The following is a 24,917-nucleotide window of genomic DNA, read 5'->3' on the forward strand; positions in this document are numbered from 1 at the left end:
CTATAAAGTTGTGCTAGTAACTGAAAACAGCCAAATTACCTCACTAGAATAGGTGTAGGGGGGAAAAGGACTGAAGCAGGTGGATGCAAAAGTGAAACTGGATAACAAAAAGGACAGGAGTTTTCCTTTGAAAGAATGGACTTTGCACATCATTGTGCTAAAGCGAGGGGAATTTGATTCTACTGGATACTCGTAAATGGAGTTCAATATCTAGGAGATAGGACAGCATAGAAGCGTACATAACAGTGAAGGATAGAATCTATTAGAGAGAAGGATAAAGGAGGGACACAGATCCAAGGTGTTAAAACAAATGTAATTTAGATAGAGCAATCCAGCAGAAAGGAACAATGCAAGTAGACATTAAAGAGGGCAACGTAATGCACAAGGGAAACTGGCAGTTTGTGGCAGGAGACAAAGAACTTCTTGCCACGAATACAGAAGATTCAAAGCTTAGGCAATCAATGAACAGTCAGGAAAGGGGACCGCGACTTGCTGGACGGGGTAGATCGAATGCAAGGGAAAACCTGGCCACATTTAAGAACAGCTGAAACAGTGGGAAGGCCATGGAATGAATTGTCAGATAGCCATTAGGTTGGATCCGAAATATTGAAGAACATCCCACACTCAGAATGGAAACAATGGCCACTCAGTACAATGAATAAATATTCAAATAGGGTGTGAGACGTTTAATTTCAAACTATGGCATGCTACTACTTGGGTTTAGCGAAGGGAAGGCAATAGGATATAAACGCCTATTTTTTGTAGGCACAGGTAAAAGGATGTTTCATAGTTACCTTTATGTGCTCTGACCTCTGAGCAGTGTCAACTGGATGGAGCACCTGCAGCCCACACATATCACAGATGTCGCCATGCAAATATGCACAGTTCTCGCCATATCTGCATTCTCCTACTGCTGCATAGGGGCATAGCTGTTTCTTCAATTCTGGGCTGCTCTCCACATTGTCATGCTCATCCTCGGTTACTTTTTCCTGCTCAGGGGCTTCTGGAACACATGGTGTGACTGGGGCTGGTCAAAAAAAAGAAGAAAAAAAGAAAAGAAAAAAGAAAAAAAGCTTATGTGAAACTTTAAAATCAACTTTTCACATAAGGGACACAATGCTTTCATGATAATTCTGTTAACTTAGTCCTTTCCCTTTTTTCTTTATTTTTTAGGGAGACTAGAAGGGGCATAAGATTATACATCCAGGTGACAGTTTTGCAGTGGGAGGAGATGGCTAGCAAACAAGGGTAGGAGGTGGAACAGCAATTTAAAACCTTCAAACAATCCTTTGTGATTGGAATGGTGACAGAAGATCTTTGAGAAGGGTTCTTGCATTATGAAATTATAACGAATTGCATTTTAGTGGTATGCTGACAACGCAATTTACCCAACTGGAGTTGGTGTGGAGGAATCAATTTTTCTTGGCCCAAAAAAAAAATAATCAGGTCTACACCACAGGAAGAACCTCTTCCATTTCACACCATGTGTTGCACTCTTACTCAGTTTCTTTGCCTGCATATTTATGCAGTGCTGTGGTTAAGTTCAAAAGTTCTATATTGCAGAACCTCAGGAGCCATGTAGCTTAACACAAAGATGTCAAATCTTGACGAACATTTGTCCTTGGAACTTGGCAATCAGATTTTAGATTGCACAGCGACCTAATGTACGGTCTTTTGGACAAGTGAAGGTTCATGCACCAGCACCGTCAAGGACAATGTGGGTCAAGGAGTTTAAATCGTAACCTTCATAACCACCAATAGAATCTGTGGGAAAGTTTACAGAACATTTCATGAAAAATTTAATCACGAGGCATTTTCCAAAAGATTTTGGCGCCATGCTTCTGGAGGCCCAGCTTTGACATTTAGATTTTTTCTTCTGTGGCTAAAGAACCAATCTGAATGCCCTTCGTCCCTAAAAATTCTCAGCCACCTTATTGCCCAAAACCCATTTGTGATCTTCACAGATCCTGATGAGTGAATCTGTCGATTTTAGACACCCAGATAATGCACTGCTGTGACTAGCAGCCCCCTCAGAATGCGACACCACCAAATAAATGGCTTGAGCTTCATTCAAGAGGATTCTCGACCTGTTTAATTCCTGTTAAGCTAATAGTTCTGATGTCACATCGGTCTCCAAAGGAAACAGTCTCCCTACTTTGGCATTTAATGTGGCCCCCACATAATTCTAGATATGAGCTGAAGTTAAGAGGCTGCAGCATTGAACATCAATACAATAAAATGCTCAAAACCTCAGCCCACAGTCATAGGTCCTACACACCCAATGCCACTCACCCCTCACATTTCCGACACCATCTGCACTGGGAACACTACATACACAGCAACTTTAGAGGTCTCTACACTAGCTCCAGAGGCCACTGGCCTAGTGCCTCCCCACCTCCCGTGCACTGTCCAGCAGTGTTCAGCATCTTGCTCCGTAGGTCTCAGTCACGCTCCGCATATTCTTCCACTCACATTGAGCCTGCATTCCTCCTGCTACAGCTCACTCTCGCAAATCTGCCAGCTTTCTGCACATGGGAGAGGTGTGGCGCAGCAGCCAGTGCGGGTGACTCTAGAGCTTGGGGGTCACGGTTTGATCTCTGGCAGCTTCTCAGAATCATGTGACTCTGGGAAATAGCTCACTTAATCTCCCAGACGGTCCTCAGCGCCTTGAAACCTTTAGGTGTTGGATGGTCACACTTTACAAGTATGGATTATTATTATTATTATTATTCAGTAATGGAGGTGCAGGGTTATTCCAATGGATGCCTATGCAACACATTGCCAATATCAGCCCTAGCAAGGGATAAATATACCTAGTCTTCTCCCCTTTTTGGAGACCAGCAGAAGGCAAAGACAGAGATGGACTGTCATCTCAACGCGAGTGCCTGTAATCCTCTGGAGGTTTCACATCACCTCTTCACAATATCTTGCAACATATGACACACCCATGTCATGCAGAAAGTGGGTCAGGATGCCTCTGCACCTAGAGCACCTCTGATCGGTTCAGAAAGATCTTATGCAAGAGCTGCAGTGTGAGGTACGCTCGATGCAGATAGAAGTGCAGCAGCTTAAAGCGGCCTTTACTAGTCCCGCAAATCAGTATTCCAGTAGCCACAAACTGGCCACCATGTCTATGCCTGTCCCCCTTGGCATATAAAGAAGTTAGGCGAGAACACCCTACTAGATCCTGGGTCCAGTATTGTGGCGAGTGTCAACGACTCCACTGGAAAGTCCGTCCAGGTCTCCAGGACCATGCAAGATAAATTAGGCACATTCTAAAAACTGACCCAGCCTCACCTGATACAGGCCAGCTTCAGCCAGTGAGATAAAAGCGCTGTTCAAGTAAAGATCTCCGACCCTGTGGCAGCCACCAGTCGTCCACTGAGACGGATCCATTAGGAATTGTATTGAAATGTGATCCATTAGTAGGTGTCGGTAGGTACCCACCACTAGTAATAAGGCCACCATCACTATATAACGTCCAGTCAAGGTCTCAATAAATTATTCCCTTGGTAGCTGGCTGCAAGCAGGCAGGCTTAACTTAAGAGACAGGTGTGTAAAGCATTCATTAAAACCAATACATTAAGAAAGGGACAACAAAAAACTCCAACATCAAGTTATAAATATAGGAATTATTTTTAGGATTAAAGTGACAAACGACAAAAAACCCAGTGTAGAGGACGAGAGAACATTTTTTCAAGACTAAATAAATACTTTCTAGTGTCTAAAAATGTAAAGTGTTAACTTGGGACATCTGGTTGCGCTTGACCGGGACAAAGTCAAAGTTTGAGGTTGACGGCAATGGAGATCGGGGTGGATACACAGCAGTATGGCCTGGTCAGATTTTTACCTTCAGATGTAGTTATTTTTCTGGAGCTTTTTCTCTTCATGTCAAACGAGGCACCTCGTCAGGCCAGGTTTAGAGTGTAAGACGGCGGCGGCTTGGTTCAACGCAAGGCCGCGTTGAAATCCCAGACGTCTTTAACTCTGGACCTTTCAGCAGGATGAACCTGAAATCCAGGCTTTGTTGTGGTATGACTTAGTCAGCTTGGCTCTCGATGACGGGTCGATCCACTTATAGCTCTTTTTACCCACAATTCTCTAAACTTCTGGCACTTCTTACAGAAGGTCCTTTAGGGGTTCCAAATTTTTCACATCACCAATATAAAGTTCCAGAAGCTCAGAGTTGCTCTATGGAATATGTGGACTATTTACAATGCAACTAGCCAAATCCTTAAGAGCCCAGCTGAAGGTGGACAGCTGAATGCTTCGTGGTGGAGAGGATGCAGGTGGAGCTGTTAACCTGTTGCTTTCCGGGAGTCCACTCCAACTTCCAAAGCAAGGCAAAGTCCTTTTTGGGATGAAGGCCAAAGTGTGCAGCAGGTGCAGTCCTTGTGGGTACAGTCCTCTTGTGCAGGCCAAGGGTCAGCGGGACAGTCCTTGTAGTTTCAAGGCAGGGATCCGAGTTGCTGGGCATCTCTCCCATATTTATCCAGGTTTCTGGAGTGACAAGCAGGGGGGCACCCCTGACTAATGGGGTGCAAGGTAACACCCTCAGGTATGACAACTTCCTCCAAAGTGTGGCATATTCTTACCTCAGAAAGCACTATTCTTTAAAATCCAAAATGTAGAAAATCTCTACTGGAGCTTAGGCTCTGGCTAACTTTCCCTAACACCCCTCTTCCAGCCTTTATGCCAAGTCAATGACTGGAGCTGCCATATGGCTGAGTGCATGAAATGGGGGATGGGCTCGCTCCTGCCCTAAACTGTCATTCCCTCTTTGAAGACCAGTTTGACTACTCAGCCCACTTACTGTCTTGAGCTTGGCAGCAGTAGTTCTCCTCCCACCAGATGCAATTTGTCTCTATGCAGGCCACTTCACACAGAGAAGTTTGGTTCTGCCTTTAAATGGTTGGCCAATCAGGAGAGGCCGCAAGAAGGATGGATTTTGGAACATCAGAAAACAAATTATTTTCTGTAATAGTTATAATAAATCTAACCTGGACTAGTTGTTGGATTTATCAGAACTATTTTACCGATTTTAGCTCACTCCTTACAATAGTTATTGTTTCAGGCATTCCCACGATAGAGCTAATGCATTACAAATGGGAAAAAACGAAATGGCCAGTTTTTCCTTAACCAGGGCATAGAACACATTTTTAGGTCTCGCTGCGCCAAAGGCTCGAAGAGACATTTTGTATGTGGGATTTTCAAAGTGCTACCCACAGTCTTTTGGCTGGCCTAAACCTTGAGTGCACGATCACATGCACAGCTGCTCCCACTCCCCCCTCCCTTCTCTATAGCTTTGGCTCATTTGTTTTTTATTACACCCTCCCTTACCTCCCCGCTCTTTTCACACTACCCCCTCCCTTCTAATCAGTTTCCTTTCTGCTCCTTGGATTGACCTTCCCCCCTCCCTTCTCTCCCCACCTCATTGCAGAGACGGAGGAGACAGAGCCATCCTGCATGGTTAATGCTTTTGCAGGTTTCAGTTTTCAAATGTAGTTTTCAAATGTATGCAAACTGCACATTTCACTCAACTGCACACACATGCGCGCACACATTCACACAGACACACGCATTCTTTTCTACCTTTATTGGTTCAGGCATCAATCAGCGGCGCACGAGAAATAATTTTTTAGCAGGATAGAGACACTTACACTGCGCGTTTTGGTTGACTTTTGAGCTCACAAGAGACCTTCCCCCTCCCTTCTCTCCCCACCTCATCGCAGAGACGGAGGAGACAGAGCCTTCCAGCATGGTTAATGCTTTTGCAGGTTTCAGTTTTCAAATGTATTCAAACTGCAAATTTCACTCAACTGCACACACATGCGCGCACACATTCACACAGACACACACACGCATTCTTTTCTACCTTTATTGGTTCAGGCATTAATCGGTGGCGCACGAAAAAACATTTAGCAGGATAGAGACATTTAAACTGCTCAGACATCAGTCAGCGGCGCACGAGAAATCATTACTTGGCAGGATAGAGCCATTTACACTGCGCGTTTTGGTTTACTTTTGAGCTCTTTTAATTCCCACCTCCCTTCTAATCAGATTCCTTTCTGCTCCTCGGATTGACCTTCCCCCTCCCTTCTCTCTGAACTTCCCCCCTCCCTTCTCTCCCCACCTCATCGCAGACACGGAGGAGACAGAGCCATCCTGCATGGTTAACATCTCCCTCTACCACTCTCTCTAACCCTCTCTCTACCCCTCGCAATCTACCACTAAAAACAATAGCTTATACATATTTTTGAAATGTCTTTCAAAATACGCAGAGGCGGAGGAGAGAGCCATCCTGCATGCTTAAAGCTTTCACAGGTATTAGTTTTCATATTTATGCAAAGTGCAAATTTCACTCAACTGCAGCGTATAAGATTATTCCGCAGGAGCATTCAACATGTTTTTTAAATGTCTTTCAAAATAGAGACCTTTACACTGCGTACTTATTTTTTACTTTGGAGCTGTTTTATTGAACATTAATAATGCGTCCAGGCCTCATGTACCTTGGTCTTGCTACAAGCCACCTCTTCAGTGCTTAGTTTGTGAAATATGGAGTGCCGGGCCCACCATTCCTTATATGTTGGGGCTGCCCCTGCGTGCGCTTATTTAAAGGGATCACAATGGTGGACTTACATAAAAGAAAACCAGCACAGTGCCATCTTTGTCACGCATAACGGGCTTGTTCTTTTAAATATACACAGCGCATGCTTTTTGGAATTACGCTCAGAAGGTGCAATGTAAAAAGCTACATGCACGCGCTCTATATATTTACAAAGAATTAGTGGCGGTGGTGGAGGGGTGCCATACAATTCCGGCACCCTGGGTCAGTGAGGTGCAATGGGGAGACTTGCAGTAGTTGCGCCTTTTAAACAGTCAACATTTGGAAACTTGTTGAATTGGTTTATTTATGCCATGCAATCCCAAAAGCAAAACCCCTTAAAATGCATGGCACCCTGTAACGTAGAAGAGAGAACATTTTACTTTCACTGGTTTATTTGGAAGTGTCTCGGCCATTATGTGGTTCTTCCCTTTGCAATTAAGAGTACTCCATGGTACTCACAATATTCAGAGGTGCTGGGATTATGGTATGGGGTAACAAATTATGTGGCACGGTTATCTAAATGGTACATCAAGAAAATGCAACTTATGTGGCAGGAAGATTTCACTATTTGATCATTTTAAAACATATTCTGGCTGGGAACATTTGGCAGGGGACAGCGCACTCGGAGTCTCTTTACTGCTCACAAAACTTCTCTCTGTACCTCGCACTAACTCTCTACCTCTCACTCTCTTTTCACATCTCCCTCTACCACTCTCTCTAGCCCTCTCTACCCCTCGCAATATACCATTATAATAAATAGCTTCGACATGGACACAAGTTTGAGCTATTGGCATTGCACATAACAATGCCTTTTATTTTTGAATAGTTTTTAGAAACATAAAAGGATTTGTTATTTACAATACCAATAGGTTAAACTCTCGTAACTGCGAGACCTATTGCATTGCAAATGCTTGTTTATAATGTCCCCGCTTATAGCTACAAGGCACCCTACACACTGGGGCACCAAGGGGTGATTTGTACGTGAAAATAAAGTAGTTAAAGACTTTGGAAGTGTCTTTAATTTCAAGTCAAATTTGCATATAATTTTATTATAAATTGAGCCTTCAAAGCAGTGCTGCCTTTAAAATGATAGCAGGCAACACAGTAGTGCACACTTAAGTGCATTAAATCTGCTGGGCCTCTAAACCTATATTCACTACTATATACTAGGGAATTTGGGGAGAGGAGTTGGCCTAACGGCTAGGGCGGTCGACCTCGACTCTAGGGAACTGGGTTAGAGTCTCGCCAGTGACGCTGAACATCCTGTGATCCTGGGCAAATCACTTAATCTCCCTGTGCCTAACAAAAATGAATGTATCCTCATGTAACGCAACTGGTGCTATGTAAAGTACTGAAACATGATACCTTCGGGTCAAGTTTAAGCTATATAAAAGTCCGTAAAACAAATTACAGGAAGGTCAATAGCAACTGTAATGATACTTAGTTACCACATACCTATTACACAGAGCACAGGCCCTGGTTTGCAGAGTCAAGGGTACAATCAGTCAGAAAACAGGCTTCTAATAGTCAAAATAGGGACGTGAGGGGGCATGGTTAACACTGCAAAGAGCCCTTGTTTCTCAGACTGGACATGTGGAAAGGGCTTCAACCACCAAAGGGGAAACAGTCGAGCAAACGGGGGCTTCCCATCACGTGCTTTACAGCTAAGTCCCATACCCTATCCACATTCTTCCGGCACCCTCATGCCGCTCATGAGATACTTGTTCAGCAGCCTCACCAGGTCCTGCTAGCCACCCCCTACCCCCCCATTATTGCCTTCTGCGCATCGCAGCGTATTGCGAAATTGCAGAATCCAAGCCATAGTACAGCTGCAAATCAGGGAGACCCAGTCCCGCCTCACTAGGGTCCATTTTCAGGGAGTCAGGTTTAACTCTACTCCTGTCTGCACACGTCACCAGGAGGCTATTTAATTCCGAAGTGGACTGCAGTATATCCATTTTACTCAATACCACCCTGCCCATCACAGAGACTTGCAAAACTGTTCCACAATTGGCTGTTCAGGCCCCCTGTTAAAGGCCCTAGAAAATGGTACCTGGGTACTTAGGACATTGGGACTGAAGCCTAGGGACCGCTCACCTAGGCCATGCAGACTGCTACTGCAGAATGCATGCCCTAGTGCAGACAACAAAGTCGACATGGCATATTGCCTGGGTCATGCCAACTAGCAGCACCTATGGTATAGGTAAGCCACCCCTCAGATGGCTTACCTGAACCCAGGAGTGTTTGGTACCAGGATGGGCACAGTGCTCGAGGGGGAAGTTTGAAAGGTCCGATGCCTTTGTAATGCAATTTCCAGCCTCTGCTGCTAGCAGCAGATGACATCCCCTGGCTTAGACACCCCCACTTTGGGCTGAAAACTGGTGAGAAAAAAAACCCTACGAATAGGTGGTGTGCCGTCCTCTGCCAACTCCACCCCTAAGGTGTAGGAGAGGTGAAGCGCATCTTTCAATCGCCACCATCTTTAGGTTGGGGAGAAGGAGGGGGAACTCCACCAATCAAGACTAGGCCTATGCTCCCTGCCAAAGAAAGGTGTCAATGGAGGTTGTAGACTCCCCGGTAAGGTGCCCATTGGCCCTACCTGTCACTCCCTTAAAAACACCCCTGAATGTGGTATTTAGGTGGCTCTCCCAGACCCTGAAACTAGGTCCTGACTGAAGATTTATAAAGCGCACAATTGCCGCGGCGTCTTGGCGCAGATGTGTGAAAGGACCGGAAACCGCTAACAGATTTAGGTTAGGTGAAAAGCATGTTTTTATATTTTTCCTGAAAAGCGTCCTGGGCTGTAATCGTAGCTGTACGGGGAGAGAATACCACAGTTTAGCTGCTTGGAATGAGAAGCCCTTTCCTCCCCACCTTACTCTGCTCATCTTGGGGAGGTGAACCAGTCCAGTGTTAGTGGACCTTAAGCAGCCTAGTGGAACATATCGGGGAAATTATTGTAAATCCACCACACCTCCACCATATAGGGCTTGGTGGACTACGCAGAGGGCGTTAAAATCCACCCTTAAAAGTCCTGCCAACCCAAGAAGAATGAGTAAGACCCTGTGCAGCGAAGCCTAAAAACACCTACTGACTTGGCCCGAGCCCTACCGGCTCCAGCTTTGTAGACCCTGCAATATACGACCACTCTCCAGCAGTTAGCGACTGAGAACCTGAGGAAGACTGCCTGCCCTTCAACAAAGACCAGAGATTCCTGTGGACAGCAGATCATTCCCCAGGAAACCTACGCAAAGAACCCTGGTGACCTCCAGATCCGCGGGTCCTGTCCACTCTGCACCAGAAGCCTGCCGGCCCGTGGGCAGGTGGCCCACCAATCCAGAATAGGCTCCCTAGCAATACTGACCTGAAGTCCAGCATTGGTTAACCTCTGCTGGACTACGACACCTGCAGACTGAATCAAGAGGATCCCTGTGACTGGCTCCGTTAACAAGAATCCGACGTCAAAGGACACCCCTACACCAGAATCCCCGGGGCCTTTGTGAGCTATGACCCACAACACCTCTGCTGCCGCTGGTCTCCCTCCTGCATCCTCCAGTGCAATGCCTGCAGCCGGTTTGCCCAACAAAGTTACTCCAATAAAGGGCATTGGGGCCAGACACTATTTGCACCCTCACCCCCCCCCCCCCCTCTTCCCGGGTCACTGGTGGGGTACGTTTGGTGCCGACTTGTGCCCCCCCGTGTTTGCTCTAACACAAAGATTGCCACCTGCAAATGATCTACTTACCTGCAAGCAGTGTGGCTTCGAGCACCCCCAGTCTCCATTGAAACGCATTAGGCCCATCTCTGAATTTGACCCATGCACCCAGCTGCCGCTGTTGGTGTAGACTTTATGCTTGCCTGACCCTTGCCCGCTGCGGATCTTAAACCTCGATGACTGGAACTGTAAATTGGGTACTTATCCGTGAAGCTGCATTGTTATTTTCCCCATAGGGAAACATTGAATCCTTACTGCAAACTCTTCCCCTCATTCCAATGACATTCCTTGGGAATTTCAATCTCCACTGGGAGAACCCACTGGACAAGCAGGTTAACGCCCTCAAAACCTTCCTTGCAGACCATTCCCTGATCCAAGCTATCTCAGAGCCTACTCATGCAAAGGTACCACTCTCGACTGGCTTCTCTCTAAACAAAATACAATTGAATCGATCTCGATCACCCCTTGTGACTGGTCAGACCATCACATTATCACCTTCCAAACTCCCTCTAATAACACTAAAACCTTTTCGCAACAAATCAAGCCGAAAAAATGGATACGAGACACAAAGATCATCAACTGGAACAATCTTGGCTCCCACTGCGAGAAGGCTCTTAACCCCCTCCCAATAACGTGTCAGACATTAATGCCCTCACTGCACACTATAAGTCCACGATGACCAAAGTATTGGAACAAGCCGCTCTGCCAAAACTCAAAAGAATTCCGGACAAAGATAAAAACTCATGGTTCAGCGGAGCCCTGAATGAAGAGACGCGCAAACTCAGATCAACGGAACAGAAATGGAGGCAACATCCTTCCCCCCCTCCATCTTAAACTACTCAGGAAAGCCGGAAACTAATACAATAAAAGTATTCTACAATAAAAAAAAAAAACTTCCTCAAATCATGCAAAAAATAGACCAAAAAAAAAAAAAAACTTCGAAATTCTGAAACAATTTAACAAATTGGCTAGATGCTCACTCTTAACATCAACTTCACAGCTGAGTAGTGAAGAATTTCTCATTCTTCGCAGCAAAAACAAACTCCCTCCAACTCGAACTTAGTATGGCGGCAATCAACTCAGCCACCCCAAAGATCACTCTAGCCATCAACCCGGTACAACATGAGCTAACCCCTAACTCACTGGTCTACTTTCAAACTTTACAATCTCAATGACATCACCAAAATTCTAGAAACTACCAAACTCAACAACCACTTCAATAACCCCGTCCCATCAAATTGCCTACCCCACATCTACCATATCACCCCACCCTCTGGACACAAATCAATGCCTCGTTAACACAAGGTCACATCCCGGACTGCCTAAAAACTGGGCAAGTCACCCCCATACTAAAAAAAAAAAAAAAAACTACAGCTAACCTCCCCGATCCCAACAACTTCCGACCAATAACCAACATTCCCATGCTAGCTAAGGTCTTGGAAAAATGTGTTCAACAACTGAACCAACACATCACAAATTTCAATCTACTGAACATCCACCAATCGGGTTTCAGACCTGGACAAAGCACAGAAACAGCCATCCTGCATATAGTAGACGCCCTCCTAGCTCTTGACAGTAATGAAACCTGCCTATTAGTCCTGCTCTACCTCTCTTCAGCCTTCGACACGGTACCTAGCCCAGAAACTTACCTTAACTGGAGGAAACAGACATTCTAGGAGTGCAGACAATCTACTCCTGAAACCCTCACGGTTCAACAAGACTAAAACCTCCAACAAAGCATTTTAGGGAGCGGTGCCAAGAATTTGGAACTTGCTTCCGCCATCCATCAGAAAAATCGCCCTGACACCTTCAAAAAGGAAGCAAAATTATTCTTGATGAGCAAATTCCTCCCTTAAATCCGCACAATCACCACACCAGCTCACAACCTCAAACTTGACTATACTCTCCGTCTACTGATATTTCGAAGCTAAGACTCGCACAATCTCGAATTGACTCTTATCGCTCAGAACTACTCTATTTCTGCTTGTATCCCATGAACTAGGTTATACTTTGTGGTTACTTTATATGCTAGGTTTTATTTTTTGTTATGCCACATGTTTACTATATGTGCTATCCAATATTGTGCTATCCAATATCGTGCTCACTATGTAAAGCGCTCTGATACCCTACCTTGGGCCTGGTTCGCGCTATAGAAAACTCTAAAAATAAATTGAACTGTTCGAAAAGTACATGAAGCATCAGCTATTTAAAGACTAAAGTATTTTTTGCTGAAAACTTACCTTTTTGCGAAGATTATGGTCTTAAAATAAAACTCAAGATTTTTTTTCTAAAATTGGCGCTGGTCTCCTTTTTGAGTCGTGTCAGTTATTGGTCAATGTGTGTGCAATAAAAGTCTTTACAATCCTCTGTTAGGCCTAAGGCCTACTAACTCCCCTCAATTTCGCTAAATTGAATATTTAGGTAGTCCTGACACCGGGAACTCAGATTTAACTGACTGAAGACTGAAGGAGAAAGAGCCAAAGAAGCAAGAGCTGCAGACTGCTGGTGCACTTTAGAGCCAAAACCTGCCTGCTCCTGTCCTGACAATGGTGACAACCAGACTTGTCCTGCAGCTGCTCATCCTCCAAAAGCCTGAGGCCCACCAGCACTTCCCAAGCTGCCAAAATCTCCCTTGAAGTGGAGGAGCCACTTGCCTGCAGGCACTGACCGCAACGTCTGGTTCACAATTCTGCTGGTCACTGGGTCCACTAACACAGAAGCACCCCAGGAAGAGGTCACTGTGCTTCTAGAGGTCAGATCCATCTCCTCGCCAAGTGAGGATGCCAGGATCAACCGGAGCCACCTTGCACCAATACCCAGGTACCAGACCCCCTTGCAGCAACCAAAGCTCGAGTCCAATCCGGACTCCGCGCAAAGAACGCGAGGGACTTCAGCACCACAGAGGCCAACACATAATGAGAGGTCCAGTGTTTTGTACCACTTTGCAGGTCTGAGATCCATGGGTGCCTTTGATGCACGGGCACCAGCTGACCAAAATACTCTGCACTCGAGCTCCCCAGTTTGGGTACAAGGTAACTGGTGGTGCGCTCCCAGGACCCCTCCCTCACCCACTGCTACTCACCCCCACCCCCCCCAACCCAAACCACCCCCACCCTCCCGTTGGGAGCTCCTGGACTTGTACCCCAAGTCCCCCTCTGCAACCTGTTTCTAGGTGTTCCCCCTCGTTGCCTACAGTGTAGCACACAAGGCTATCAACCCATCCAGCACCTCTGCACCCTGACACTCCATGGCAGGTACACTTGAACTGCTGGTATTACTTTGACCATGGCCACATAGCACCTTAAGTCCTCAATGGGACCCCTGAGAAACATTTGCCGGTAAGCAGTATATGCCTTTTTCTCAATAGGAAAGCATTTGAATGAAAGCATTTGAATGAACATTTTACTACCTCTAAAAAGTGATAAACTGCACTTATCCCATAACAAAGTTCTTAGTGTTAAATATAAAAATACATGTTATTTTTTTTTAATTGGTCTCTAGTTTCTTGATGGAGTCATTTGTTGACGTGTGCGTTTAACAAATGCATTTACACTACCCTCTGACAAGCCTAAACTGCTCGCCCACACTACCACAAAAAGAGAGCATTTGAGAGTATCAATGTAAGCCTTGTAAGCCAAAAAGGGTCGCCTGGACTTTCTACAAAGTATACCTCATTTTGGTATACTACATAGAAAGCCCGCTTCCTACAGTCCCCCTTTCAAATCCGCCAACAGACCCACCTGGCCTGCTGTGTACTGGTCCATTTTAGTCTATTGGGCACACCTTGTCACCCTGTCCTTTCCCCTCTTCAGGCAGCCAGCAAGCTCCTCACTTGGGACCTGGCTGCAGGGGAGACGGAGCCCATCCACCGCTTTGTACCCCAGATCCTCCACCACACGGTCACAGCCCAGGTGCTTACTCACCAAAGTCAGGTGGGGAGGGACAGTGATCCCACTCAAGCGACTAGTATGGGGAGGCCGGAGGAAACCACCCCCGCCTATACATAGTCAACCAGCACCTCTCAATGTTGCTCTTCCCCACCACAAAAGACCTGTGCCACACATTGGTTCTCATGGAACCCTACAAACCACAGCCAGTGCCACTACACCCCAAAGGAGAAGATGATATCTATGAGGCCATGTTCCTAGTCCTCTCAGTCTCTCGCTCTTCACTGCGTGGCGTCCACCGCGACCCCCAGCACCTCTGCGGTATACTCCTCATTGAACCCCAGTCCAGGCTCCTCTGGCCAACCAAAGACACAAAAAGTGAGTCTTTCTGAGCACTATTCAAGGATCAACGCGGCGGGGCCTGGGCTGATAATCCTGGGGCAGCCAACACCCACTGCAGCAGCAGCCTGACTCAAGGCAGGCAGATCTCGAAACGCACTTAGCCTGCTCAATGCAAAGCCATGAGGCAGTCTGAGGCCTGCTAAGTCAAGGCATTTGCAAACAGCCATCTACTCCGCTAAATAATGCACCTTGGCCTCTGAAGGGGCGATGCGCCTCACTGTCCCCATGCACTAAAGTCACCACAACAATGCATTTAGGGGAGATTCATTCCGGGAAAGCATCAGGCCCCAATGGTCTGCCTATTGAGCTCTACAAGCTCCGGCCGGATAAATTAGCCCCATATCTTCGCTCGAGGTTTGAGGACAGTAAAAAGCAGGGTGTACTCCCCATGGATCAACGGATTGCCAACATAGTTATTCATAAGGAAGGGAAACCCAAGACCAGTTGTGCCTCCAATAGACATATCTTTGCTTAATGTAGAACCGAAGACCCTTGCGAAGTTATTGGCAATCAGATTGGTGAAGGTCATTGATAGTTTGGTGCATCCGGACCAGTCCGGCTTCATGCAGCATCGAAACACTGCCTTAAATCTGCGCAGACTCCATGGGGTCTTGGGTAGGGCAGCAACTATCCAGGAACCGGCGGTATTGGCGTCGCTAGACGCCACCATGGCCTTTGACAGGGTGGAGTGGCCATATCCTTTTGCAGTACTAGACAAAATGGGTTTCGGCCTGAGCTTTGTGAGCCGAGTCCAACTATTGTACTCCGGTCCATTGGCCAGGGTGAATAATCACACTTCAATGACATTTCAATTGAGTAGAGGAACGAGACAGGGATGTCCATTGTCAAACCCTCTTATTCGCTTTGGAGCTGGAGCCCCTGGCTGCGTGAATCAGGAAAGATCCAGTGATCTGTGGAATGAGAGGTCAATGAGTTGGGAGGATAAAATATCCCTATATGCGGATGATATCCTTCTGTATTTGACTTCCGAGGGCCTCTTTGATAGGCATATTTGATATTCTAGCAGTGTTTGGGAGATACTCAGGCTTCACCGTGAATTGGTTAAAATCCGTTCTCTATCCATTACAGGGAGCACCCCCCACAATACAGAGGAACTGCCCTCTACAGGTGGCGGGTTCCAGTATTTAGGCATCATCATATCACTCAACCCTGTGATCCGTTTCACCCGTAATCTTCTGCCTCCTATACAAAGACTGAAAAAAGATATAGTGGCCTGGAAAGCTTTACCACTCTCACTCTTGGGCAGAGCAACTATTTAAAATGATGTCCCTTCCCCTCTTCCTATATGCCCTCCAAAATTCGATGGACCCAGTCCCCACCTCATATTTCAGGGAGATAGAGAGCCTCCAGCGATACCTTTTGTGGGGAGGATACCCCCGGATTGCATTAGCTAAACTCACTTTGAACTGGTACGATGGAGGCATCAGCCTCCCGACATCAAAAAATATTACTGGTCAGCTCACCTAGCTGCCATTAATCATGGAACGTATGGAGCCCCTGGGGATCCGGGATACACCATGGACCGATGGCTCCTCCAGGAGGTGGGGGAGGGCGGAGGGGGGGGGGCGGCGGGGGAAGACTATGGGAGGGCACTATACTCCAAACCGGGTAAAACCATTTAACTGCTCCAACCTCACTCAATTCATATTTGGCACACGCCGCATAAGTATTTGGGGTGGAAAGGGTAGACTTCCGTTAGCAACCCCCTTGTGGAATTCCCAAAAACTCAGGAACTTGTGGCAAACTAAAGAATTTGATAAATGGGATCTAATAGGCATCTCCCAAATCAAAGATGGGTGGGAACGGAGGGGGAAGGAAGAAGAGTCATTCCCTTCGCCTCTCTCCAGAAACAGTATAGTCTTGCGGACTCGGAATACTTTAGATACCTCCAGGTGGAGCACGCTCTTCGGGCCCACCTTCCCTCTGGCTCCGCCCCACCAGAAGACAGAATTCTGTACGGCCACGTGCCCGACAAAGCTATTTCCCTGATATATAAAAAGTTAAACATGGAAGACCCACTCCAAGCTCTTAAAAACAAATGGGTGAGGGATGGCCTTGAATTGGAGGACAGGCAAGAGGCAGTTTCCTCTCAAAGGGTAGTGGCGGTCCAGGCGCGGCTGCGATTAGTGCAGCTTAAAATTCTACATAGGACTTACGTAACAGGTCCCAGATTGGTACAGATGTGTAGAGCCATAAACTGGGACTGTAGACGTCAGTGCAGGGGGGAGGAGGGTACCTTCATCCACATTCTGTGGGAGTGCGACCTCGTACGGGTCGACTGGACAGGCATACACCGTGAGATGAGTGAGGTACTTGCGGTTGAAATGCGGCCTGAGGCATGGAGAGGTTTATTAAAAATATGGTAGCCGACGGACCTCACCTCATTATACCAAGCATTGAGCTACATTAGCAGTCATGATAGCTAAGAAACATCGCACAGAACTGGGGTGCACAACAGCCACCTCGGATTGGGAATGGAGGGACGATCTTGATTGGTGCATGTTCAGTGAAAAGTCGGTGTACATTGCCAGAGGGTGTCCGTGGAAGTGGAATAAGGTCTGGTGTCCCTGGAACACACAGACATTTGCGCCCCACCAGCGCAATTACACGAGGACAACCTAACCACACACCCTTAAATTACCTTACGTTTGTCGCTGTGTATTGGACCTCGAAATCATGCACATCTCTTTGCTTTGTAAATTGGCTCCCAACAATGTGGAATTGTAAAGATGTCGTGGTTGTTTCATAATTTAAAAAAAAAAGTTAACAATGGCGTTTAGTCGCAGCAGAGTGGCAGGATTGTTGACAAGTCTGTCTTGGGGCAAATAGCCCCAGTCTAGTGCTGGCGCTCGGCCATCTTGCTGGCCACAACGCCTCATCCACCAATCTTTGAGATTTGTAATAGGTCTAGACAGTGCTCGGAGTTGAAATGTTTACTATTTACAGAAAGTAACGTTAGAGGGTTTCAACTAGAACACACAGCTTATTTGCTCCCCTGAGTAGCACCTATTGCACAGTGGAGAAAATAGTTTAGTGGTGAGCCTGTATGGAAAGCCCAAAGGTGAAGTTGGTGTAGTATGTTGAACCTACATCAGTGTGAAGCATCTGAATAAGAAAGTCAGAGTGCTCAATGACTAGGAGTGCCTTGAGCTACAATGCACGAAAGACTAGTGTTTGTAAAAGCTGTGTTGTGACCTGGTCTTTGACTGGGTTGACAGAGCAAGTTTTAGCATCCTCACCACCAAGCGTGTTTGAGCCAGTCTTGGATGGAGACCATGCAGGAATGGTGTGGATCCTGGACTGTGAAATTCTAGATGTTGAAAGGTCGGGATGTTTGAACGCTGATGCAGATTATGCCTGATCCTATTCCTGGCTCTCTCTCTGGACTAGAGCCTATGAGTAAGGAGCTGAGGGCCAGTTTAATCCCCCCCCCCCCGAAATCCAACTCTGAAGCAAATGCCCCCTTGTCATTTAAGGTTCTTCTAGACGTTTTCTGGCAAAAGGGACAGTATGTGGATTGGGCAGGTAATGGATTCAAAATGCCATGAGTGTATATCTTTTTCTTCCACATCTGACCAAGATATTGCATGAGGTCAAAAACAAATTGAAAAAAGCAGGCTGAAAAACTAACATTTCTGCCGGAAAAGGCTATCTATATCAAAAGATGTAGAGCCAAGTGTTGCTGGTTGAAATGTGAAGATCTGTCAAATAGTTACATATACCTTTACTTACCTTTAGTTGGCACGGATTGGTTCCAATGTTACTAATTTCCCTGCTTCCCATTGGTTGGCGCCTCCTTTCTCCTGGGCTTCAGTCTTCATCCCTGCCATGGACTATGTACCGCTGCCTGTGGCAGTGTACTTCCATTGGCCACAGGGTCTTTCACACCACCACCCCTCCCTGTAATTACTTTTAAATCACTTACCCATCCATTTTTGTTTTCCACCCTACTTCCCCCTTGTTGCCTCCCCCCCCAAAGTTGATATAGCCCAATCTAAACCCAAAGTTATTGGAGAGCTTTACATGACACATGGACACTTCAGTTTTTTTTTCTTTTTTTAGGGACAAGGAGCTCAAGAGATTTGCCCAGAATCACAGGATGTTGAGCAGATGGAGACTTGAAACTGGTTCCCCAGTTGGCAGCTCTGGCACACAAAGGCCACAACCATTCCCCAGTGGAGAGGTTTGCTTGCCACTTCGCACTGTTATGGCATATTCACAGCAGGATGGGCTGCTGTGCAACATGCCTGAAAGTAAAATAAAACCAGCACTATGACAGCCAATGCTGGCCGCATTAAAGCGCTTTGATTTACTTTGAGCCATGTTGCACAGCAGCTCGGGCTGCTGTGCAACATCTTTAAAAAAAAACGTTAGACAATGCCAACAGGTATCACATAGGTGAAAGCCATTGTCTTTGTAAATGCTTTGGTTACAACATACCTTCTTGTAATACAATCCTATCAATTCAATCAAAAACCGGTGTCATCCATAAACTGCTACTATAAGATACGACACATTGGAAGGCTTACTGGATCTTTAACAGTGCCATTTTACAGCTCCGGAGAGTGCTGCCCATCAGGCTAAAAATTTCTCTCCATTTCACTCATGTTTTTCAATGCCATTTGGAGGTCACACGGTGGAATATGCTGCAAAGACGTTTTCTCCAGTTCTACTTTCATGTTTGGTTGAGAGCGGGAATAGAATTTGGCACTTATTTTTTGATTTCATTATTTGTGGCAAAAGGAGGGTTCTATGATTGAGCACGAGGAGAGTCCAATGTTGGACTATTAATGCAGATCCTACAACGTAGAGCAATGCGGTTTTTGTTTCAGACTTAAACAAAAATTTCTCATATTGCAGCAGCCTAAGCCTCAGAATATATCCTGTATAAGATGCCTTTAGGTTTGAAGCATACAATACCCAAGGTGGCTGTACCAAACAAAGAAAAGAGAAGAACACAAGCCATACATGTAGGAAGCTGGCTCAGTATATACTATACCAAAATAAGGTATGGTGTGCACACAGTCCAGTGGATCCCCAAAGGCTTACAGAGGTAAAAGTAGATAACACCTTACTCTCCATTTGTTGTGGTGGGAGCAGGCAGTAAGGCGTTATCAGAGGGAAGTGTAAAGCATTTATTTTACACACTCAGGCAAGAAGTGACACACAAAGACTGAACTCAGACCAAATGATTTGTATAAAAATTTGTTGTATTTTATTTTTAGAACCAAACCAGACTTGGGATAGGTAAGAAATTTTATTTTTAGGAAGCTTACAGTTTAATGCAGTTGGCTTTGTTACAGGCAGGTCAAATGTTCAGAAAGTTGAAATTACTTTTCAGTTAATTTGCAATAACTTTTCTGATTTTTTTTCTACTCAGTGTGATATGCCTATATATCACACTGGGACATTTCCTAGATGAAAAAGGCTGAAAGTCAGTCAGTTTCGGTCAAAACACAGTTTTAGGCTTTTATACAATTTCCAACTGCACAAACAGAACTTTTTTACAGAAAAGCAGCCAATGCGATCCAATGGGAGAAAATGAAGTTATCGGTTTAAAGGTAGTACTTGGTTGTGGGAGTTAGGTTTCTGGGGTTAGAAGCAAGGATCCCCCAGGGCCAAGAATGCACTCCAAGAACACCCTCATTGGGACTAGGGTAGCCAGGTGCAGAGTGCCAAGGCCCAATGTTATCCAATGGGGAATAGGGGGTCTCCAGATGGTAGCGGCTCACATGCGCGTCACTAGGATGTGGGAGCAAAGGTTCCTGGGTTTAGCTAAGGGCAAGGGGATCAGAGTTAGTGCACTAGGTGCACCCATAGCAGCACTGGAGCGGTCGAGTTCAGGATGGATGTCAGGAGCCCTGTTGGTTTCAATGGGGAAGCTCCGGTCAGAACAAACTACCGGCTCGGGCACGAGGATCTTCTGGAGGCAACCATTGGTTGGAGAGTTACGTTGGGATGTCGTGTGATGCCGGGACACAGTCTGTTGGGCCACCCAAGGCCATGGGGTGTCAGGTGCAGGGTTGTCTTTTGGCGTCTGATTTTCCTTACTGGCTCCGATCACCGTGATCCTCCAGATGTCGTCGGGACACTTGAGGCAGGTCAGGGATCACCAGATCCCAGGTCTGAGCACCAGGGGAGACCCCCTCATGGTGTTGGGCCACTCAAACGTTCGCCGTGGGCGTCTGGTGCAGACTGACAGTTTTGGCCAGAGACTGTTGGTGAGAAAATCCGGGATTCATGGGGGACAAAGTCTTGTTAGGGAAGGCAGGGCAGGTCCTTTAAGTTTCCTGGGGGCTGCAGGCTACACTGGGATTCTGCTGGAGCAGGTAGAGGTCGTGACAGGCCGGTAGGGCTGGGGGACAGGTCAGTTGGTGTTCTCTTCTTCCTTCAACATGGCTCTTCAGTCCTTGTCTGAGGTAAGGTTTACCCCTAAATAGTAAATTTAGGGGAGTTTCAGTAGGTACAGGTTGGGACCAATGGGTCCCTTCCTTGGGGTGGGTACACCCCCTATTATGCCAACCTCCAGTGGGAGGGGAGCATAAGACTCAGTCTGGTTGGCCGCCCCCCCCCCCCCCCAACATCTTCAAGATAACTGGGACACAGTTGTGATTCGCATGGCCTCCCCTCCCCGAGGGATGGGGTTGGCAAAGGTGGGTACACCTCTCCTCCCATCTTGGTTTTCCTGCAGACTCTCCTGTCCAAAGTGGGGGTCAGAACTGGATGGGGGCCAGTTGCTGGGAGCTGCAGATGGCTAGGTCAGCTCACTAAGACGGCAAGCCTTTGAAGCTTCGCCTTTGTGGACCCTGCCCATCCTGGGGGAGGAGGCTTGGCACCTCTGCCCAGGACGTGCTTTGTTTCAGGACATGAGAGCAGGGGGCTCTCGATCCAGGGGTCCAGAAACATCTCTGGGGGTGGCAGCTGGCGAGCAGTCAGTCAGCCAAGACACTAGAGTTAGGTCGTTACTCTGCATCTCCAAGATGCCTTCAGAGTGCATTTTGCATTAAATCCCACACTGGAATCAGTGTGGGTTTAATACGCTGAGAAGTTTGATATCAAACTTTCCAGTTTTCAATAAAGCCATTATGGTGCTGTGGAGTTCGTAATGACAAACTCCCAGACCATATACTCTTTATGGCTTAACAGCACTTACAATGTCCAAGAATGTTCTGAGACACTATAGGGGCAGAGGGCTCATGCACCTGTACCCTCACCAGTGGCATAGTGCACCCAGTTAGAGGGGTGGTGGACCTATGCAATAGGAAGTGGGTTGTAGACATGGCACACAGGGATGCGTACCATGTTGGCTCTACACTAGGTTCTGCACCAAAACACACAGTTTACTTGGCTCCAAACAGTGACCCTCTTAGGGCACCAGAAAATGAAGGGCATGCCCAAAGAGGGCCTTTAACTAACGGAACAGATGAGCAAGGAAAACTTAACAGTGGCCAAAATGTAAGATCACTTTTGCCGCTCCCCATGTCAGACACACTAGAAGTTCATAGGTCCAAGGAGAAACACTTCATGAAATTACAGATTAGGTTTTGTGAGGGGTGATCAAATAGGGGTCCAGTGGTCATTAAACGATCCCAAACAATATCTAGCCAAACGCTATTATGGTTGCAGTGCCCCAGGAGGTAGGGAGATTCACCCAACTCCAATTTGAGTGATCAAAGACCACTGTGTGTGCGTGTATATATACACGTGTATAGAAGATTCCAGCCACAAGCACACGCTGCATTCAAAGTTAAAGTACACAAAGATATTCAAAATCACAATCTGTATTCCAATGATCTTTAATTATTCGGCCTACCAGCCTCCTCTCTTTTTAGCCTTAAAGGCAACACGTGTTCAGTCGTTTATGGGGCGAACCCCCATGACGTCCTCAGGGCAGAAAACAGAAAAAAACAATTTTAATTTTACATATTCATATGCACCCACTTTACACCTCTGTTCTGGTGAATTTTGAATCCAGTTCTAGATCTGTACAAGATATACACAACTCTCAAACATGGTTGTCCATTACGGATGAGGGTGATTCGATTACAACCACCAAGATACTGGAGGATTTTAATATATACATTGTTTTAAACATCATGAGTGGGCTCAAAAGCAAATCTAAATGGACTCCCACTCTCTTGTGTGGCAATATAGAGGCTTTCCTTAAACTAACAGTCGGGGACCTGGACAGTCAGTCTGAGATGGGGCTGCACCATGGCTATAAAACTATTGAGAGGATACCAACATCGCAATAAGCTGATGGGGGCAGGTATTGTGGTGATGAATAGGGTGGACTATGAACAGGACGTCCTGTCACAATTGAATGATTCATTGTGTTATGAAAAAATAACAGATAATTCAATTTGGGACCTTACAAGTAAGATCAACAGATCATTCAAGATATGGCATTACAAATCTCTACTGGACAACGAGGAGTATATATGAATTTTGAGGGTTGATCGGGCGAGATATCCATGTTATACACCCTTCCCAAAGCGCACAAGGATCTCCTTTTCCACCGGGGAGACACATTGTTTTTAGTAAAGGTGGCCCGACAAAGACTTTCAGAGTTTGTGGATATATTCTTGCAGCCTTTTGTGTCCAATCTTCTGTCTTTTACTAAGGACACAAAACATCTTGAGTTTAGTTACTGATATCACATAGGAACCCGATATGATAATGGTCACACTGGATGTCATAGGCTTCCATACTAGAATGAGACCTGAATTAGAGCATTTAGATTTAAGGCTAAAAAACAGAAAGAGGCCAAAAGGTTGAATAATAAAAAAGATAATTGGAATACATATTGTGCTACTGAAAAGATCAGTGTAATATAACATTGAATGCAGCGTGTGCCTGAGGATGGAATATTAAATTACAGCTGTTTGGCACCATCTTGCTCAAGGAACAGCTGTAACGGGTCTCATCTTCCTGGAATGGTATGTGAATTTCCCATTTTCAATGTGCACATGTATGGACATCTATAAGGCAAGCAAGCTGAGCCTTTACTACAAAAAATACAGCCACAAGGTAAAAACATGCATGCCCCTTGCCTAACTTTAGAAAGGACACTTAAAAGCAACCAGATTCATATGTAAACTGGACCGAGACGGTTGATCTGGATTGGTCTTAATTTGCCAAGCTTGCTCTTTCATGCTGCATTTGCAAGATTGGTCTGTACAGTTGGAAGTCTGCTCTTATGCAGAAGTTAATCTTCGTAAAGTGGTCTGATGCTTTCTAGTGGGTTGAGCTAGGGCTACACAAAACCCAATAAAATATTCGAAACTACCTCCGACATCGGAAGGGGCAGAAGTGGCAAGTGGCTGCCACTTTGTATAGTTAAGCTATGTGCAATAAAATATTAATATGCTGTTTACATAAGTTAATGTTAAGCGCATTAAAAAGGAAATGGGTACATTTGTGTATTCCATTACTCTCTCTGAAGCCGGATTCTGCAATCCTTTACTATAACAGTTTGAAGTACACCACATAAAACGAAGTGTGTTTAGAGGTCCGGAAGCAAGGTCAGTTAGACACTTTTTGCTTAGTGCACATATTCAGTAAGATCCTTGCACCACTGACAAAAAATGAAGTCTATGCGGTCCCTGGCAATGAATGCCAATCCAGGACGTACAACTGAGGAGTCAACTTACTCAATGAGATTGAACTGTCCTCAATGTGCGGTCAGTTTTCGGAGGTAAAATAAGTCACAAGCAAATTTGCATACAACGTTATTTTGTCCCTTTTCTATGGGTAAAGGTTTGTGTTTATTTTGTTGTTAGGGTAGTTATTCTCGCTTTAAAAGCACCTGAAGGTGGAAGAAACGTGTTTTGCATGCCGTCACCATACACTTACATGATGTGGTTTCCCATGCAAGTAACTGCATTGTGAACGTATCAATAGATCTGGGTGCATTAGAAAATCAGTATGCATACATTCGATTGTTGATGCTATATGCGTTGGTTTTAATCAGTTATACTATTACATAAAGTACTGACAAATTTAAAGTCACAACGTGAACTCCTGTTCAGATTAACCGATGCCAATGAATGACAAGCAAGATATTTATGGACAAGAAAGCTTAACTGTAAAAAGCAAAAATACAAATTTGTTTCATGCCTTTTAGGAATGGAAATAAACGTTGGTATTTCTAGCACTTAGGGAAAAAATAAGTTATAACTTGAACTCTACATACAAATGCAAATAACAGAAAAGTGTGTAAATAATCACGATGGGCCGGTCTTACTCAAAGCGAAAAATGAAAGCACAGCCATTATCTTCTATA

At 45.7% G+C, this 24,917-nt stretch overlaps 1 protein-coding gene across 2 annotated transcripts in view; it reads right to left on the reverse strand.

Moving 5' to 3' along the window:
* MKRN1 (makorin ring finger protein 1) overlaps positions 1-24,917 on the reverse strand; it is a 114,151-nt gene that overhangs the window by 48,680 nt on the left and 40,554 nt on the right. For both annotated transcript variants that reach the window (XM_085651913.1, XM_085651911.1), the window contains exon 4: positions 795-1,027. In XM_085651913.1, the coding sequence (XP_085508039.1) occupies positions 795-1,027 (233 nt within the window). The remainder of the gene's footprint in view (positions 1-794; positions 1,028-24,917) is intronic.

The sequence above is a fragment of the Triturus cristatus genome, chromosome 4_1 (genome assembly GCF_964204655.1).
Source record: "Triturus cristatus chromosome 4_1, aTriCri1.1, whole genome shotgun sequence".
In the NCBI taxonomy this organism is placed as follows: Eukaryota; Metazoa; Chordata; class Amphibia; order Caudata; family Salamandridae; genus Triturus; species Triturus cristatus.